Below are 17,679 nucleotides of genomic sequence, written 5' to 3'. Positions count from 1 at the left end.
GAGGCAATGGGTCAAATGATGGCCCCCTTACCTGGTGTAGCACCAGCCTCTGATCCATTCCCTGAATTGGAAAAGGAGAGGAACTGTGCAAAAGAAGAAGGAGAGGGACTGTGTGTTGGTCTGTGGAACTCCTTGCCACAGGATGTGGTGATAGCGACTGGCCTGGACGCCTTTAAAAGGGGATTGGACAAGTTTCTGGAGGAAAAATCCATTACGGGGGTACAAGCCATGATGTGTATGTGCAACCTCCTGATTTTAGAAATGGGCTATGTCAGAATGCCAGGTGCAAGGGAGGGCACCAGGATGAGGTCTCTTGTCATCTGGTGTGCTCCCTGGGGCATTTGGTGGGCCACTGTGAGATACAGGAAGCTGGACTAGATGGGCCTATGGCCTGATCCAGTGGGGCTGTTCTTATGTCCTTAAAAGAGAAAGTGGAGATACTCGAGGCCACTACTCATTTCCTCCACACTCCTTCTGTTGCCCCTCCTCTTCCTTTTACAATCTAGGGAGCAGGAAGAGGAGGAAAAGTGGTGGAGGCAAGTGGATGGATGGGGTGGCATCTTCCTGCCAACTTGCTGCTGCCTGTGAGCCTCAGTTAGCCTCACAGATGGTTCTGCCCTGTGTCGTAAATGTATGTTGCCTTCAGGAAGCCCTACTGGTTGATGTAGTTAACTTTCAAGTAAACACACTTAGGAGTGCACTTTAACTGTAATCTCTAGTTTGTGATTTCAGAAATCAATTTGGGGGAGGGGAAGCTACTTGTCTGTAACTTACAGCTCTCTTCCATCCCTTGCTCTCTGTGTGTGTGTGTGTGTGTGGCATGTGTGCCTTTCTGTCACATTGGGGCATCTCCCCAAGATTGGCAGTAGTGACTGTTGCTGTGATACTAATTCCTGGTGTTGCAGGGAGCATCATCCCAGCAGCAGCCACTCATTGGACTTGTGTCCCCTGCTTGCTTCACCCTGGCAGCACTTCTCTGGCCACAGGCATTGGGCCTGGTGGGAGGAGTGGTGATTGGTTCTTTGCATCTCAGGTCAATGTCAGGCTGACATCACACTGACAGGGGACCAATATTGTGTTGACAGGCTACCTCTCTATGACTGGCTGTGTAGGGCAGGGGTATCAAATATAAGGTCTGAGGGCTGAATGCGGCCCCTGGAAGCAATTTATCTGGTTATAATTTGGTTCTCCCAGTGTGATAATTGGGATCTCTCAGATCTTGAAAATATGAACAAGATATGCACACTTTCTCTTTTGTCATTTGCAGCTAATCCTAAGTGAGAACAAAGTGCTTCTTTCTGACCATCATCTGCTTAATGATGTCACTTTCTGCTTAATAATGTCATTTCCAGCCCTCAGCAGGCACCATGAATGCTAACTTTGGCCCTCTGCATGAAACAAGTTTTGACTCCCCTGGTGTAGGGGTTTCTGTGGGCTCTCATTTCCCCCTCCCCCTTTGTGTTGGATGGATTTAGGATTTGGTGGATGTCCTGCAGATTGGCATCATGCCAATATAGCAACAATGTTGGCACAACTTCAGCATAGGATTGACCTTCAAACAGGCACAGTAGCACATGGGATGATTGACTGATGTTTGCCACATATTTTGTGAGCTGCGAGGGAAAGGAAAGTCTCTTTCAAAGACATTGTTCATTCCTTTGTTCATTTGACACAAATCTATCCAAGGAAGGGTTGCTGCTGGCCCTCATCATCTCTCATTTACATCATTTCCCATGCTGGGGAATGTTACCTCAGATGAATTCCACCACCTGAATCCTGCATTCACTCAGACAGGTAAAAATCATAGCAGCAGTTCTGCTAGGGAGATAACTCCCGAGTTGTTTACATTGCTGAGCATTGCTGGAGCAGGCCAAATGCACATCTAGTCCAATTTTCTGTACCTCACAGGCTTCCACCAGCTGCCTCAGGAAGCACATAGGATAACAAGAGACCTGCATCCTGGTGCCTTCCCTTGCTTCTGGCATTCTGAAGTAGCCTTTCTAAAATCAGGAGGTAGCACATAACCCATCATGGCTTGTAACCTGTGATGGATGTTTCTTCCAGAACTCTGTCCAATTGCCTTTTAAAGGCATCCAGGCCAGGCGCCATTACCACATCCTGTGGCAAGGGATTCCTTCTAAAATGAGAAGGTTGCACAGACCCATAATGGCTTGTAACCTGTCCTTTTTAAAGGCACCCAGGCCAGACTCCATCACCACGTCCTGTGGCAAGGGGTTCTACATACTACTTCTAGAACCAGGAGGCTGCACAGACCCATCAGGGCTTGTAATCTGACTTTTCCTACAGAACTCTGTCCAATCCCCTTTTAAAGGCACCCAGGCCAGATTCCCGCACCATGTCCTGTGGCAAGGCATTCCACAGACTAACAACAAACGGGTAAAGCTGTCTCCACCCAAACTGGTTTGGGCGCCAGTTTGAGTCAGTGGTGGCAATAAAAACAGCCACTAGAAGAGCCGGCTCTGCAAAGAAGCAGCAGCATACGGCAGGGCAGAGCTGGGCGATGCCTACAGAGCCAGGAGAATGACCTCCTTTAGGAGGCAGTGTAAAAATGCTGAGTCGTAGTAGGCAGAGTCCTGACCCGCGGGGACTACATTACCCAGCATGCCCCTACCTACCCCGGAAAAGGGCTTCCGGCGCATGCGTATTGCGCAACGGCTGTCCGTGAGGTGTTGCTTCCCGGTGGAAGGTTCCATCGCCTTCCTTGCATTCGGCGCTCGCTCGCTTGCGCGCGACGGCCCCGGCTCTGCTGCTCGCCGTCCTCCTCTTCCCTGCGCGGCTGCTTGACCCTCTGGTCTCCGAGGCCCTCCTTCCCTCAGGAGCGAAGCCCGGCGGTGGCGCGGCCATGGCGGACTCGGCGCAGAACGGGCCCATGCAGGGAGGCGCGGGCGGAGGGGCCGTGGTGAGTGGCTGGCCGGGGGCGGCCCAGGAGCCCCGTGCAGGGGGGAGGCTGCTCGAGGGCGGGCTCAAGCATTGAACTCAGTGGGGCCCCTCTGAGTCCAGTGGGGCCCCGTGGAGTTCAGTGGAGTAGCAGTGGGCTCTGTGGGGCCCCATGGAGTTCAGTGGGGAGGCAGTGGGCTCTGTGGGGCCCCATGGAGTTCGGTGGGGAGGCAGTGGGCTCTGTGGGGCCCCATGGAGTTTGGTGGGGTGGCAGTGGGCTCTGTGGGGCCCCATGGAGTTTGGTGGGGTGGCAGTGGGCTCTGTGGGGCCCCATGGAGTTCGGTGGGGTGGCAGTGGGCTCTGTGGGGCCCCATGGAGTTCGGTGGGGAGGCAGTGGGCTCTGTGGGGCCCCATGGAGTTCGGTGGGGAGGCAGTGGGCTCTGTGGGGCCCCATGGAGTTTGGTGGGGAGGCAGTGGGCTCTGTGGGGCCCCATGGAGTTCGGTGGGGTGGCAGTGGGCTCTGTGGGGCCCCATGGAGTTCGGTGGGGTGGCAGTGGGCTCTGTGGGGCCCCATGGAGTTCGGTGGGGAGGCAGTGGGCTCTGTGGGGCCCCATGGAGTTCATTGGGGTGGCAGTGGGCTCTGTGGGGCCGCATGGAGTTCAATGGGGTGGCAGTGGGCTCTGTGGGGCCCCATGGAGTTCAGTGGCTCTAGCTACTCTCCAGTCCAAAAAAGGCACTTTGGGAACGTTTCTGCAGTTCTCATAGGAACACCACTCTGGGTCTTGTGCAGATGGCAACAGTGCGGACTGATGAGATGTTGGTATTTGGCACAGTTTAAAACAGCACTGCTGTCTGGAAGTGGTGAGAAATATTACTGTCTGGAATCACCCCTTACAGCGCAGTGTTAATCGAACTGGCACACAATTTAAGTCTTACTGATTTCTGATTTAGTGAGATTTTCTTCCAGATAACTGTGCTTTGGACAGCAGCTTCATTTCTCCCAAGACCAGTACAATAACAGTTGGTGATGCCGGCAATGCAGCTAGTTCTGTGCTGTATGGGCTAGATGTGAACAGACTGAGAAATTTGTAAATGAATCAGCTGCAAGCATACCATGGAAAAAGGAGGTGGTTGAGGGAATACAGTCAACCTCTTGACTGTGTTTCGTGTGTAATCAGTCTGTACATAGTCAGGCTCTAGTCATGTATAGGTAGTCTGTACATGGCATGGGTGTGACCCTCTACTACTAAAAGCTAGATGTATCCTGCCACATTTAGTTTGGAAGCAGGCAGAGCGCTTGTCGCTTGGGAAAACCTGCAGGGTAAGTAAGGTTTCTGTTTAGGTATGCAAAATACTGTATTGCTCACTGGTAAAATGAGAGATTTTACAGTACAATACAATACAATACAACAAACCTTTGTTAGGCATATAGTTTTACAACTAATATCTCCAAACAGTCATGCATGAAGGTATATATTAAAAGAACATGGAGGAAATAAGAGTTAAAACACACCAGTTTGCTTACACAGTTACTCCAAGTTGCTTAGAACCAGCAACTTAGCCCGCTTCAAGTTGCTCAAATGTAGAAATTTAGCAACTGGAAGGGTCACAGATTCAAATTCACCTGCCAGCAAAAGTTGTAAAAAGGTGATCTCAGAAAGACCTTTTTTGTTTCCTGATAATGAGGGGAGATACTGGTCTCTGAGCACCTGATTAAAAGCACAATGCAGAACAATGTGTGGAAGAGAGTCTACCTCTCTGAGGCCACAATTGCAAAATCGTTCTTCCTTCGAGGGGATTTTACAGTATATGTGATAGTTTACACCAGGCCTGCAATTTGTGACTTGTCCACCCAGATTCAGCTCACTAGCTATAAATATGGGCCCACCAGATTTTGACAGGCCCATTGTTCTTGTAATCCCAGGCAAAGATCCAAAAGAGAAGACTTAAAGCTCTTGGTGAGTTGCTATGTCTGGCTAGATGAGTTGCATTTGACTTGGAATTATGCAAGTCTTTCTTACACCCTCATACTGTAAACTGTCACAATCATGTTTTAGGAAGACATCTGATAATATTCATGCAGTGCCAGTGCAATATCATAACTGGTGATACCATCAATGATGAATCTGTTAGCGTGTTTCATACAAATTCTTCTATCTAGTTGCAGCAGGTTCTGGAATTGGCCTATTAGATATGAATTCTTCCTGATACCAGATGACCCTTGTGGAGGAAACTTAGGCATAACATTCTTCTAACATCCTTCTTTTTGGCAAATATCTGGGCTGTATTTGTACCTGTGTCTGTTATGGGTTGTACCTTGCCTGCTAACTGCCTGTACACCTGCTCACTGTGTTGAGGGTCTCCGTCCCCCTGTATCATGCATATCCTAGTGTCCTGTAGAAATGTCCTCCCTTGGCATTTGGTAGAGCTGTGAAAACATTCCTGTAGTAGTTTGAAATCTGTGACTACCATTGCTCTGGACCAGGGGGTCTCTAAACTTTTAGGCCAGAGGGCCACATCATATATCTGGCATGGTGTTGAGGGCTGGAAAAATAAATTTTAAATATAAAATTTAAATAAGTGCATTAGAAGCCTCAGAAAGCCCAAGGTCTTCATATGGCCCAAAAAGTCATTTCTGGTTTTTCAGGAAACCAAGAAATGATGTTTTTAGGCCTCTAGAAGGCATTCTGAAGGGAGGCGCATGGCCTTCCTGGCCATCAGAACACCCTCCCAGATGCAACTGGAGCACAGCTCTGGTCACATTCAGTTGAGAGGGCCAGAGGCTTGCTGCAGGCTGGATAGAGGCTTGTTGCGGGCTGCATCTGGCCCCCAGGCCAGGGTTTGGAGACCCCTGCTCTGGATACTAAAAGAAGGAAGCAGCTGAGAAGTCAGGTAGCCACCACTTGAACTAATCATGAGAATTGTGAATACCTTCATTCTGTGAGCAGTACAGGGATATCTTTGACTTTTTATCACCAGGGATTTGGTTTTAGTACTTCCTGCCCCATTGCCTCATAGGGTAAGGTGTGCCAAACTAGCTTTTCCTGGTTGCTAGGAAAGAGCAATCTGGATACCCTTGCTCAAATTTCATTTGCCTCCTAATTCATTGTTCTGAGTACAAAAGGGGTGTGTGTGTGTGTGTGTACACTTGTCAGCCATGTGTGTTGCACTTTATATAAACTTAGAAAAGGGCAGATGTTTATGCAACACCTGTGCATGCAACTGTGCATTCTTTATCTTAACTGTTGCCTGGTGGGTATTTGTTCTTTAATAGAAGGTATTACATTTCTCCCCATGTTTTCTTTTGTAGCAATTTCTGATGACCAATAAGTTGGACACAGCAATGTGGCTTTCCCGAATATTCACTGTTTACTGTTCGGCTTTATTTGTCCTGCCTCTTCTGGGGTATGTATAATAATGTTCTTGAGGTGTAGTGCCCCTGATACCTGAACCCTAGAGAAGATGCGGTTTTGCTTAATGAAGAATGGAACAGAGAGGACACAAACAACTCACACAGCTTTATAATATTTAAATGCCCTGTATCATAATTGTATAAATATGGAGGGCTCCATCTGATCGCAGATGGAGGGCTCCATCTGAAGACAGGCGATTTTGTAGTTCAGTAGAAGAGTTGAGCACATGCTTAAATGTCTTCCATTGGCATCAATAGGATATGCAAGCCCTTAATTTTGGCCAAATTGCATCCAATATTTTACAAATATTAATGTTTAATACAGTATTGAACAAGTCTTTATTTTATACCTGTTCATCTGTCTGTTTGTATCTATGTATTCAATGTCGATGAGTGCAGGCTATTTTAGATGTCAGCTTTTATCTTCACTTAAAATCTGTTGAAATATTAGAGTCCAATTACTGCATTCTTATATCTACCTCACTTTGTTTTACTTCCAAAGTCACAGAAAGTAGATTTTGTGTGTTAAAAGTATATTTGTGATGCCGTTTTTTTCACTTGGTATATTGGTAGCATTTGTACTAAGTACAAGGAATGCTCCTTGGAATGAATAGTAATTGTGCCTTGGCTGTAGAGCACAGGGCTGGCTTGAGAAACGCTGCAATTATGATGCAATTCTTGGGGGAGAAAGACTTGGAGACTGTGGCTTGGTTTGTATGGTAACCTCTCCTTTGATAATTCTCAGGTTGCATGAAGCCGCTAGCTTTTATCAACGTGCCTTGCTGGCGAACGCTCTCACCAGTGCTCTTCGACTTCACCAAAGGTTACCACACTTCCAATTAAGCAGAGCCTTCCTGGCCCAGGCATTGGTGGAAGACAGCTGTCATTATCTTTTGTATTCCCTCATCTTTGTTAATTCCTACCCTGTTACAAGTATCCTTTATCCAAGAGTTTTCTGCATAGTTGGAATACTTCAGTTTCATGACAGTGTTTGCAAGTGTGATGTCAAGGCTAGACTTAGATGGGGGACGGGACGGGACCTGAGTTCAGAAGTCTGCTTGGCCACATAGTTTTAGTCCAGAATCACTCAATAAACTATTTCTCACCCTAATTCAACTTACAGGGCTATTGTAAGGATTAAAGGAGAAAATGCAACCCTCTGCAGTGCTCTGACCTCTTTGGAAGAAAAATGAAATAAAATGCAATAAGTAAATCTTCCAATTTGAGAATTGGTTATAATCACGCAGTTGTTGTTGTCCAGTTAAACAAAAAATTTTAACTGATTGTGTTTTAGTCAGTCAGTTAGTTGATTACACTTGCATAAATCTGCTTATGCATAATAGTTGAGCTGAAAAAGTGCCTGTTTTGTGAATCGGGCTATGTGATTTCAGTAGGGTTACCCTCAAGTGAAATTGTAGCATTGCATTTTTACAACTTGCTCTAAAGTACTAAGGATAAAGTTGTGCCTTAGTAGTGGGTTTGGCTGATGGTCCTTTTTTCTTGTTGAGCAAATTCCTCCAAGGGGTGAGATGCAAAGCAGCTTCAACTCCTTCCCCTGACATCTGTAGTATCACCTGAATAGAATGGGAGGAAAATGAGAGGTACCAATTTAGAAGGGGAAGGGAGGAGAAGAGCAAAAGAAATACGTCATCCAAAATGGTGTTTAGTTAATCAGAGACCCTTTATAGTTTGTTTACCGTGAAATTCTAAGCAAGTGTACTTGGTTGTGAGTTTTTGAGTGCAAGTGATGTCCTTAGTGAGTGAGGACAAACCAACCTTTTTCTAGATTTTCTGCTATCAGATATAATTAGGGTTACCAGATACAAAGGTGAACAGAGTGCCTATACCTTTAACCATTGTATAGAAGAGGGGATTTTGGCAGGTGCTGCTCAGCAAAGAAGGCTTTAAAAAGCTGCACCTACCAAAATTCCTTCTTCTATACCAGGGGTGCCCAAACTTTTTGGCAGGAGGGCCACATCATCTCTCTGACACTGTGCCGGGGGGGGGGGCCGGGGGAAAAACTAATTTACATTTCAAATTTGAATGAATTTACATAAATGAATATATTAGAGATGTAACGTATATGAATGAGTGAAGGTCTTGCAATAGCTCAAGGTCTATAAGAGGCCTTGCACAAAGCAAGGCCAGCCTAACAGTTGGCCATCACGCTGAGAGCAGTTGCATTAGGCTAGCATGGGCTCCAGCAAGTCTCCGGAGGCTCATTGGAGACTGGGGTCTCCATAAGGGCCGCTTTGGGATTCCTCGAGGGCCGCAAGTGGCCCCAGGGCCAGGGATTGGGCATCCCTGTTCTATACAGTGGTTAAAGGTATAGGCACACTGTCCCATTTTTGTATCTGGTAACCCTAGATATAAATAGGACTGTTTACCAGTTAGAAGAATTTGTAGCTGATTAATCATCTTCTGAGTCAATAAATGTGCATATTCCCAGAACCTCTCTGTCGGTGCCTTTCAGAGATACTGAAGAAAGTAAGAGAACTGAAGTTAATCAGCAAGGGCCCAGAACTAGAGATGATGACAGACACAAGAGCTTTTCATGTGTAGGATTTAGCACCCATCTTCCCAAAGTTCTAGCTTCCCCTAGTTTGTATGGGGGGCACAAGAGACTGATGGGCCAGACCACATTTGCTCTAAAGTTGCTGTTTCCTTATTAGAAGGAAATGCTACCTCTGGGGGTGTGTATGTGTTTTTCTGTTGTAATACACTAGAACAAAGAACATGCTTCAGAAAATAAGAAACATGCTGTTGAATCTCAGGTCCGCCAGTTGATGAACTAAAACTTTAGCTGACTGACTTACAGTAATCTGCAGTCCTAATAAACGACTGTTGATGCACACAAACATTTTGACAACTGGCTGTTGCCAGTCCTTGTTTTGAAACATCATGCGAAAGTACAAGGTTGTTGCACCCTTGCTTTAAATTTCTGAATGTTTAAGGTCTGAACAGTTCCCTATACAAAAGATTTCAACTGCTTTCAACAGTTTCCTATACAAAAGAGGGCCCACATTGCATTCCAACAGCATAGTGAGGGATGTGCTTTAATAGTCTAGTGATAAATATGTGTGGTTTGTGTAATTTTTCCTTACCTTTCACTTCAGTGAGTATTTTCCCAGTTTTGTTGTTTTCTTTGCTTCATGCTGCCACCTACACAAAGAAGGTTCTCGATGTAAGTATGCTAACGTGTGTGTTTCTTCTCCTCCCCTCCATCATTTATACTTCCACTGTTACTTTTAAGGAGGACAGGATAAAAACATGAGGAAATGAATGGAGTTTCAAAAGGGAAGCTGAAAATGGGGCTTCTGGCTATTTTTGTCATAGCTTGAAGCAAGGGCAGGGGTCAGGAGATGCTGCTTCCTGTTGTATAATGGGGTTGCTGTGTAGAGGAAGAAGTCATTGGGAGCCAGTGTGTTGTAATGGATAATGTGTTAGACCCGGATCTGTGCGACTCGGTTGTGAATTGCCATTCCAACATGAATCTCACTAGGGGCCAAATTCTATCCAACTTTCCAATGCATTGGTTCTGGAAAGTTGGCTCTAGGTGTCCTTGGGCAAGCTGCTATCTCTCAGTCTAACCAGCTTCACAAGGTTGTTGTGAGACTACAAGGGAGGAAGAGAACCAGGTATATTGCACTCCAACTTCTTGAAGGCAGAGTGAGAAAAACATGTAAATAAACACAATTTTATGTCCAACTAGCGTGATACCCATGCTTCACTATGGTATTTAACTACTTTAAGCCTTTTCTGCCCAGTGTTGCATATACACAACAGGGACATAAGAATAGCCCTGCTGGATCAGGCCCAGGGCCCATCTAGTCCAGCTTCCTGTATCTCACAGTGGCGCAACAAATGCCTGAAGGAGCTCCCAAGACAACAGACACAACCTGTGGCCTGGTGCCCTCCCCTGCATCTGGCAATCAGAGGCAGCCTGCCTCTAAAACTAAGAGGTTGCACATACCTGCTATGACTTTAAACCCGTAATGAACTTCTCCAGAAATTTGTCCAATCCCGTCTTAAAGGCATCGAGGCAAGATGCCATAACTACTTCTTGTGGCAAAGAGTTCCACAAACTAATTACATACTGGGTAAAGAAATATTTTCTTCTGTCTTTTTTAACTCTCCCAACACAACTTTCGTGGCTGTCCCCTAGGTCTGGTGTTTTGTGAGAGGGAAAAGAGTGTCTCTCTATCTGCTCTGTCCATCTCCTGCATGATTTTGTATGTCTCAATCATGTCCCCCATCAGGCACCTCTTTTCTAGCCTGAACAGGCCCAAACGCTGAAGCCTCTCCTGATAGGGAAGGTGCCCCAGCCCAGTAATCATTTTGGTTGCTCTCTTCTGCACCTTTTCTATCTCCACTATATCCTTTTCGAGATGTGGCAAAATGTGGACAAAATGTGTATACCTGTGGGCTGGGCAAAAATGGGTTAAATCCATTTTGACTCAAACTTTCCTTTGATTATAGTGAACAATTGAAATTTAGCACAACTAACCCATGTCAGGTAACACCCTCTAATTATTGAAAGTAATGGTTCCATTGAATTTTTTAAAGAAATGGTTCTTTTGGCATTTTGAACTGGTTTTATGCTATAATAGAATACTACCTGTGCTTTACAAAAGTATTCACAAAAGTAAAGAAAATGTATATGTAGTTTGTATAAAGCAAAGCATGTTGATGCAGAAAAATGATGAAGTGAAATTTGAAATACAATATTTGAGGAAGAAATAACAAAGAGAAGATTGTAGTGAAAAAAAAATCGTGAAAAATACCTACAACCTTTGGTTTTCTACTTAAGGACCTCTTTGTAGACCACACTGGTGGGTCTTCCATCAGGTGCTAGGGTCACCAGGCTGCTGGGTGAACTCACTCTGGAGCAGGTCACATAGAACTGCCCACGTGAAAAGCAGTCCTCCCTCAAGTCAATTCCTGCCACCTTCAAGTGACTGCCCCAGGACTTGTTAATGGTCATAGCAAAGCTTGAGGGGGAACTGCAGTCTCTTGAACTTGAAGGGGTACTCTCATGGTATACATAGTATGAATAGCTGGTGAACTCTGTGGCCTTGATGACGTTCCTGTGGAGGGCCTTCACTCCTGCCATTGCAGAGTTTGGGTGGGTTGAAGTTCTGAAGCAACATTGCTGGAGCCCCCACTTTTAGGGATAAGTAGAGCAATATCTCCTGTGAGGGAAGTGAGACTGTGCCACACAACTCTTGAGCCAGGGCCCTTCCCTAACTCTCCTCTCACTGTAACAGGGATAAGCAGAGCAAGGACTGGCAGGAGAAAGGCTTGTCAAAATCTTGGGGTAGCAAAACTTCACATTGAGCCAGACGTACACCATTTTACTTTTCAGAGTGAAGACTAAAATGACTGTTGTTTTTCTGATATTTTACTGTTACTACCCCTTGCCGTACCAACTTAAAAAGGGTAAAGTTAAAAGAGCCAGCCTGGCCTCATTTGCCATGTAAGCCTCAGGCATCTCCCAGGCAGTAGCACAGGGGAAAAAGCCAGCTAGACCTAAGTAATAGGAAGGGTTCTATAATTCACCCCTGAATTTAGATTTGCCCTTTTAGGGCTTTAGCGAGAAATTCTGAATTATGTTTTTAAGCAATTGTATGGGTAACCTTTGTAAGCAAAAACCAAGTCCATATTTCATCAGGCCTAAGAGATAATCAGGAATTTGTGAAAACATATTTTATCCCTTTTCACCCCCCTTAGGGATTGCAGTTGTAAAATCCCTTCTTAGTGGGGCCTTACGACTTGGAAGGAATATACTCCCTAAATTTCATATTTCTAGGTCCAGGGGTTTGGGCTGGGTGTTGATGAGTTGGTCAGCCAGGGCAATTGTTTTTAGATATAGATATGTGAGAAGCAATCCTGATGAAGCAGAAGGTTAAATTGCGGTTGGGTTTTAGGCTAGATGCTGTCCTGCACAAGTGGGGTTGAACTCAGTGAAAATTGCATGGGAGAGCACATGAGCCTTGCAGACTTTTCACCCATTTTAGTGGGATGTCTGCAAAATAAAAGTTGGTAAAGATTGTGTATCTGGTGTTTCTGTGACCCATTAAGCAAGGATATAAATTGTGTTTAAAACACATCCTGTTTTTTGTGTTATTGAATAATCTCAGTCTTGAAGCTATGTGTTGCTTTTCAAAGTTTGTAAAATAATTAAAAGTACAATATGGCTGAAAATGTGATTATAATATTTTGTAAAAATTGTCACCAAACCAAACACTGTTGTTTGTCCTGATGTTGCTTGTTTACTTCTTCAAAGGCAAGGGGATCAAATAGTCTTCCCTTTCTTAGAAATCTCTTGGACAAATTAAGTGCAAATCAACAGAACATCCTAAAATTTATAGCCTGCAATGAAATCTTCTTGATGCCAGCTACTGTGTTTATGCTTTTCAGGTATGTGACAATGAAAAGTTACTATTATTATTATTCTGAGGGAGGAAATTCTGCATGCAGTCTGTTGCCTCTGCAAAACTGGGCAACTCATGTAAGGATTGCACGGGACCCAAATGTGCTTGGTTTTAATGGATGAAACAACGGGCCTTACCCTGACATAGCAGCTCATACGGTCAGGTATAACAACCCCACTTTCTGTGTGGCTATACAACTGGGTGTTGTCTAAATGCATTTTATTAAAAAGTTTGAATCATCATTAGAATATTATGGTTGTTGCTTTTGAATGTATATAATTGGATTTTTGCAGGAACAAAAAGAACTTCTAACATGACCTAGAAAAATTACTGTGTTTTGTTGTGGAGGAGATGCTTTGCTTATGCTGTAACCACAAAAAGAGTTTATTTGTTTGTGGATCTAGATCTAAATAAGCCACTGCAACAGCTTAAACATTTCCATTTCTGCAATTGACTGCAATCCTGTGCATTCTAACCTGGGAGGAAGTGCCATCAAACACAAAGGGACTTGCTTCTAAGTAGCCATGAATAAGATTGTCCTATTAAGCTGCTTTCTAAAGCACTCTAATTTATAGCAGCTATGTTTTTGTAGTCTTATATGTATGTCTTATAGTTTTTGTGTGTTTGCATTTAAACAAAAGTTTTTTTTAATTTAGCTATTTTTGAGCATGAAAAGCATAACTGTGAAAAGCATAACTCATTGTAAATCATGACTTTTATGCTATATGAGTGACGCTGTCTTAATTCACCACCTTTTTTCTTCTTAGTGGGCAAGGAAGCTTGCTGCAGCCTTTTATTTACTACAGGTTTCTTACACTCCGTTATTCATCCCGCAGAAATCCTTATTGCCGGTAAGAAATCATTTAAAAAGGTCTACTTTCTTACAGTTGTTGCACGCTAGAAACCTACTGTAATGTTAAGACAGCTGGGTCCTGGGAGTGACTATATCAGCATTAAAAGGACCAAAAATAATCTCTAATGTTGTAGCTATTCCAAGAAACCCTTCCTCACATTACTTGCACCTTTTCTGAATGTGCATCAGAAGAGTGAGTTCAGACAGAGAAAAGGGCAATAGCACAGTCAAATAATGCATGGTTTGCATGCAGTTGATCCGAGTGTTCAGATGCTGGCATTTCCAGTTGCCTGAACCTGATGAACCAGTAGTCTGATTGCTTAATGTAGCGCTACTACTGAGCAAAGGCCTCGCCTTCTGGAGGACAAACCCTTTGTGGACCTTTGATTTCTTGTGTCATAAGATGCTAGAGCTACCTGTTGCAGAGAAATAGCTGCCATTTATTAGTGGGATTGCAGATGCACCACTCAGGGGTGGTAGACATCCTGTGCTTGCCAAAGGTTCGCTGTTGTTGGCATCTTTAGATAGGCAAGGAAAGCCCTCCTCCCTTCTGGCAACAGTGCTTTGGGGTTTTGGTTGGTGTAAACCAATAGTTCCTAATTTTTAAGAGCCTGCACTGAGGCAAAAATTGGAATTGTGGACTACATGCAACCCCCCTCCCCCCACTCACAAAAAATACAATTAAACTTGGTAGTCTGTGGGGAAACACTTAGCAAGATGCTGGAAGTTCGAGCTGTGGGCAGTCTGTTCTCCGTCCTCTCTGGTGATCTGTGGGAGAGTGCTAGCTTGGTGAGATGCTGGAATTGATCAAAGGAGCATTTTTTTCCTGAGACCCTATGGACCACTTCTCAGGGTCTCGCAGCTTACCTGTAATCAGTGGATCACAGGTTAATAACTCGTTGTAGACCATACTGGGCTTAGAATGACTGGTGAACTGACTTGATACAAGACAGCTTTATGGGTTATGTTCAAGCACTCCCCCTAGGTTTATTCTATTCCCTTATCATACGACACATTTTAATTAGGATTTAATTTTGAATGAATTGTAGGAGCTTCTATTGCAGTATAAGCGCGTTGCTGAAACCCTCCCCGCTTTATTTTTAGGACTCTTTTCACAGAACTGCGGATTGTCGTGGAACATGTCATCATGAAACCATCATGCCCTGTGTTTGTCCGAAGATTCTGTCTCAGCAGCATTTCATTTATAAGCAGACTGGCACCAACAGTTGCATAGCGATTTTCTGGAAGCATGAATATACGTACGTGTGTGTGTTGTGCGTGTTTGTGTGTCTAAAGAACATTCTGAGCAGCTGGTATTTCTGCTGGTGATTTATAAATTCTGGATCTCAGCCAAGGTTGTATACAAATAAGTTTCCTTCCAAGAGCCTATTCTGTGAATTATATCCTATGTGTTTAAAAAAAAAGAAAAGAGAGATCTTGTTTTTCAATAAGATGTTTCTGTGCTTTGTGGAAGGTGGATGCCTGCCATCTTAGACGAGATACTTTTCAAGACAAAAAACAGCCTGCATTGTACAATATGGCATATGTGCTGTCATGTCTGTTCTCATCAATGCTGAATGAAAATACTTATTCAAAAAGAAAAAACTCTCCAGCAATGCTAGCTGGATTGTTTCTAACAAGGTGTAAGATGTTACTGCAGTATAATTGATAACCTCATATGGGTAGTGACTGGAATAACTCCATATGCCGTACATTTGAGTCAGTATTCCTTCCATTCAGTAAATGAAAGAAATTCACTCAATTGAGTAAATCATTATAGTCAATGCAAATCAATTGGCGTCTGTTCTGAACGTGAACAGTAGGAATAAGCATCTAATTTTGTTGTTCCAATTTATTTTCATGCTTTTAGAATGGAGAGTCTTGCTCTTCACCCAAGCAGTCATTTCTTTGTAAATATTTATCTAGGGTGTCTGTCCACCCTACTGTTTTTGCTATCTTCCAAATGTGGTACTCTTAAAAAGCCAGCCTCAACACACTTTGAAAAATCTGAATAATAAAGATGAATGTGACATTTGTTTCCAATATAAATGGAGTTTTTCATTGCCCTAATATTAAACGTCATAAAATTTGGTTATTTAAGTTTAACTCTTAAACTTGTCTCGTATGACTTTTGCCCTAATTAATATCTAATCCAGCAGTTCTCAGACTCTCTGGGAGTTTGGGAACTGCTATAAGTCTTTGCAGGGGAGTAGCAAAGGCAGCCAGGATTATGCCTCTGCCAGGGACAAAGGGTTTTTTTTTGTACTTACCAGGGCAGCACTGGCCTTCTGGGGGTTATGGGGAGCCCACGGACACCTCTGCAGGGCTCCCCAAGTCTCAGAATATCTGAAAATAGCAATTGCGACCAACTTCTGCTTTTGCGATCACTCTTGCTAATTGCAGATATTCCAAGGCTTGGGGATTCCTGTAGAGACATCCGTGGGCTCCCCATATCTTCTGGAAGGCTGGTACAGCTACTGGTAAGAATAGAAAAACCCCCTTTATCTCCGGCAGCAGTGTGATCTTGGCAATTGCATTGTTGCCTTTGCCATTGCCCTGCCCCTTAAGGGGGCAGAGACAGAACTTAACCTCTGATCTAACCTGTTTTTGAATGGGAGTTACACTGTGAAACCCAATGGAACTCACAACTTTTTTTTAAAAGCATGTCCTTCCTTGTTCAGAGATAGCACTTGCCCACATAGGAATCCCTGTATGAAGATGGTTTTTTGATGCCTCTCCTAAGCATAGATATATGGGTACAGATGCATGTATTGCACCACATCATAGTGGAGAATGGGAGGTCTGTACGTGCCTTCTGTCTAACACCCTTCTGCTTGGCTAAGTACCTAAATTAGTGAGAAGGAGGGCTTTAGAAGAGATCCCTTCACATGTTGCACTTATATGGAGAAGTAGCATACCCATTGTGTGCCGACAGGGAAGTGATAACTGCTGCAGTTATTGCATAGAATCAAACATTCAGATAACACTGCAGTTACCAAAGTGTGGCTGTTTTTTAGGCAAGTGGAAGTCAGATAATACCAACATTACAAGAAGGAAAAAATGCATGATCAGAACTGCCAACTGCCTTAGTTTTCCTCTGGAATACCTGATGGAGAACTTGCTCAGGGCAGAAGTATATATTTGTATGTGTCTCCCCCCCCCCCAATCTAAACTCCCCTCCATTCACTTAACTGGAAGCAGAAGGCACTGAGGCATCTATTGCTGCTGCTGCTTGTGAAGTCCTAATAATTCTTTCACTCACCTGCATTCTAGGATTGAGATACTGTGATAGCATAGGCATTTATTCATTGATTCTTGTAAACCTTGTTATAATTCACTGTCTTATTACTCAAGCATGAACAGATCTGACTGATATGCTAAATAGTTTGAAATGATACTATTTAGAACAATATTTCCTTGTAGCTACCCTGATTTTTATCAAGTACAGCGTGGATGTCACTAAGATTAAACTAATTCATTGGTTTGTCAGTAGCCAACCCTGCTTGCTGTACCCAGTGCTGGAAAAATGTACTGATTTTTAAATGGGCTACGCTAATAGTTTTCCTTTTCGCTTTTTGGCTCGTAAGCACCTGTTTATGAAGTTGTGAACCATTGTGCAGGTGTACTTTGCGGTTTTCATTGATGCACCCTCCTCCTTTGAGGTTTTTATGAGAACTAGAACTTCTACAGCAATAAAGTGACTTTTGGGGGGGTGGAGGAGGGGTGTAATGGAATGTTTGAACCTAGCTTGGCCTTATTTGTAACTGTAAGTGGAACCCTGTGATGATAGTGGAATCCTGAGGTTGAGCATCAATATAAAGGAATGGAATAGAGGCTCCTTTACAACTCTAGTTGTGAGGGTATAGTTGGATGTAACAACATATCACGTTGGCTGTGCGTTTCCATTCTCATTAGATACTGCATCTAGCCCACTTCTGTAGGGCTTGGATGGGCATTTGTGGTTGAATTCACACCTGTGACATGCACAGATCTCTCAGACAAACTGAGATTCTGCATTCTCTCCTATTGGAGTAACTGTTCTTAATCCTAAACTAAAGCCTGCTGCCCTTGCATTCTGCTGA

The 17,679-nt window shown here is 44.0% G+C and overlaps 1 protein-coding gene across 1 annotated transcript; it reads left to right on the top strand.

Annotated features, from left to right (window-relative positions):
* The first annotated feature begins 2,695 nt into the window (after positions 1-2,695).
* On the top strand, positions 2,696-15,962 carry TMEM33 (transmembrane protein 33). The gene is made up of 7 exons (XM_066632389.1): positions 2,696-2,920; positions 6,209-6,303; positions 7,056-7,243; positions 9,427-9,494; positions 12,597-12,730; positions 13,512-13,595; positions 14,702-15,962. Exons 1-7 carry the CDS (start codon positions 2,864-2,866, stop codon positions 14,829-14,831), a joined length of 756 nt encoding a protein of 251 aa, XP_066488486.1. The 5' UTR covers positions 2,696-2,863; the 3' UTR covers positions 14,832-15,962.
* The last annotated feature ends 1,717 nt before the right edge of the window (positions 15,963-17,679 follow it).

The sequence above is a fragment of the Tiliqua scincoides genome, chromosome 6, assembly GCF_035046505.1.
Source record: "Tiliqua scincoides isolate rTilSci1 chromosome 6, rTilSci1.hap2, whole genome shotgun sequence".
In the NCBI taxonomy this organism is placed as follows: domain Eukaryota; kingdom Metazoa; phylum Chordata; class Lepidosauria; order Squamata; family Scincidae; genus Tiliqua; species Tiliqua scincoides.
Note: the sequence above shows the minus strand (reverse complement) of the source record. Positions and strands in the feature narration are given on the sequence as shown.